This window comes from Schistocerca serialis, chromosome 4, assembly GCF_023864345.2.
Source record: "Schistocerca serialis cubense isolate TAMUIC-IGC-003099 chromosome 4, iqSchSeri2.2, whole genome shotgun sequence".
Lineage (NCBI taxonomy): Eukaryota > Metazoa > Arthropoda > Insecta > Orthoptera > Acrididae > Schistocerca > Schistocerca serialis.
In genome coordinates, this window is record NC_064641.1 from 179,131,102 (window position 1) to 179,132,717 (window position 1,616).

General features: G+C 55.4%; 1 protein-coding gene across 1 annotated transcript; it reads left to right on the top strand.

Moving 5' to 3' along the window:
• The first annotated feature begins 431 nt into the window (after positions 1-431).
• On the top strand, positions 432-827 carry LOC126474341 (uncharacterized). Its single transcript, XM_050101807.1, has one exon. The coding sequence runs from the start codon at positions 432-434 to the stop codon at positions 825-827; it is 396 nt and encodes a 131-aa protein (XP_049957764.1).
• The last annotated feature ends 789 nt before the right edge of the window (positions 828-1,616 follow it).

The following is a 1,616-nucleotide window of genomic DNA, read 5'->3' on the forward strand; positions in this document are numbered from 1 at the left end:
TGCTTGCTGGCTGGCTGAAACGCTGGCTGACCGGCAGGAATGCTGGCTCGCTATCAGGAACGCTGGCAGGAATGCTGGCTGGCCAGCAGGAATGCTGGCTGTCTGGTAGGAATGCTGACAGGAACGCTGGTTGTCTGGCAGGAACACTGGCTGGCTATCAGGAACGCTGGCAGGTACACTGGCTGGAATGCTGGCTGGCCGGTAGAAATGCTGGCTGGGTGGGAGGAACGCTGGCAGGAATGCTGGCTGGCTGGCAGGAACGATGGCTGGCTGGCAGGAACACTGGCACGATCGCTGGCAGTAATACTGGCCAGCTGGCAGGAACATTGGCAGGAGTGCTGGCTGGCTAGCAGGAACGCTTGCAGGAACGCTGGCAGGAACGCTGGCTGGCCGGCAGGAACGCTGGCTGGCTATCTGGAACGCTGGCAGGAATGCTGGCTGGCCAGCAGGAATGCTGGCTGGCTATCAGGAACGCTGGCAGATACACTCGCTGGGTTGCTGGCTGGCCGGCAAAAATGTTGGCTGGCTGGGATGAATGCTGGCAGGAACGCTGGCTGGCCGGCAGGAACGATGGCTGGCTGGCAGGAACACTGGCAGGATCGCTGGCAAGAATACTTGCTGGCTGGCAGGAACGTTGGCAGAAGCGCTGGATGGCTAGCAGGAACGCTGGTAGGGACGCTGGCTGGCTGGCAGGAACGCTGTCTGGGTGTCAGGAACGCTGGCAGGAACGCTGGCAGGAACGCTGGCTGGCCTGCAGGAATGCTGGCAGCAATGGTGTCTGGCAGGCAGGAATCCTGGCTAACTGTCAGGAAAGCTGGCAGGAATGATGGTGGCTGGCCGGCAGGAATGCTGGCTGGCTGGCAGGAACGCTGGCAGGAACGCAGGCTGCTGGAAGGAACGCTGGATGTCCGGCTGGAACGCCACAGCTGTTGCTGCCGCGGGTTGGAACGCTGCTACTGCTGCTGCTGTCTGGACTGCTGCTGGCTGCCCGGCTGGCCCTGCAAAAACCCTAACACTTCGATCAGAGGCGAATGCCACTATCGAAGGGTGGTACTCATTGCTTGGTACTGCTGGAGATCTGGCGAGTTGTTCCACGTTGCTACTACTATATCCTCACCAAATTTAAAACTTGTTTGCCACTTATGTAAAAGGAAAGCTTCATTGCGCTCTACGGTTTATATAGTAATTTATATCATTGCTTCCACTCAGTTTTACCACTGTTCTGCACCGACCCGTTCAACATGCTCCTTTACTACGCATAATGCATTTCTATTTTTTATGTAATTTTCTGGCTTTTCTTCATTTTAAGTGTAAACCACCAATTCAAATGGTGAACGGTCGAGCTAGGGGCTACGCGTTCTTCTCTCCGTCAATAGATGGCAGCACTTTTGCCACTCTAGTTTACCAATTTGCTTCATCGCTCGCATCCGCTACTATCTGTTGTACGCTCATAGGTAGCGCACCGCGCCTACTACACGTCCACCGCGGCGCTCAGCGGCCACACCACAGCATAAGTGTCCTGTTATTATTTGTATATTTCCCCACCCAGGCAGCCGTCCGTAATACTGTCTGGTGTATTTTACAACTTAAGCGATATTTTCAACAACGAAGTAAAG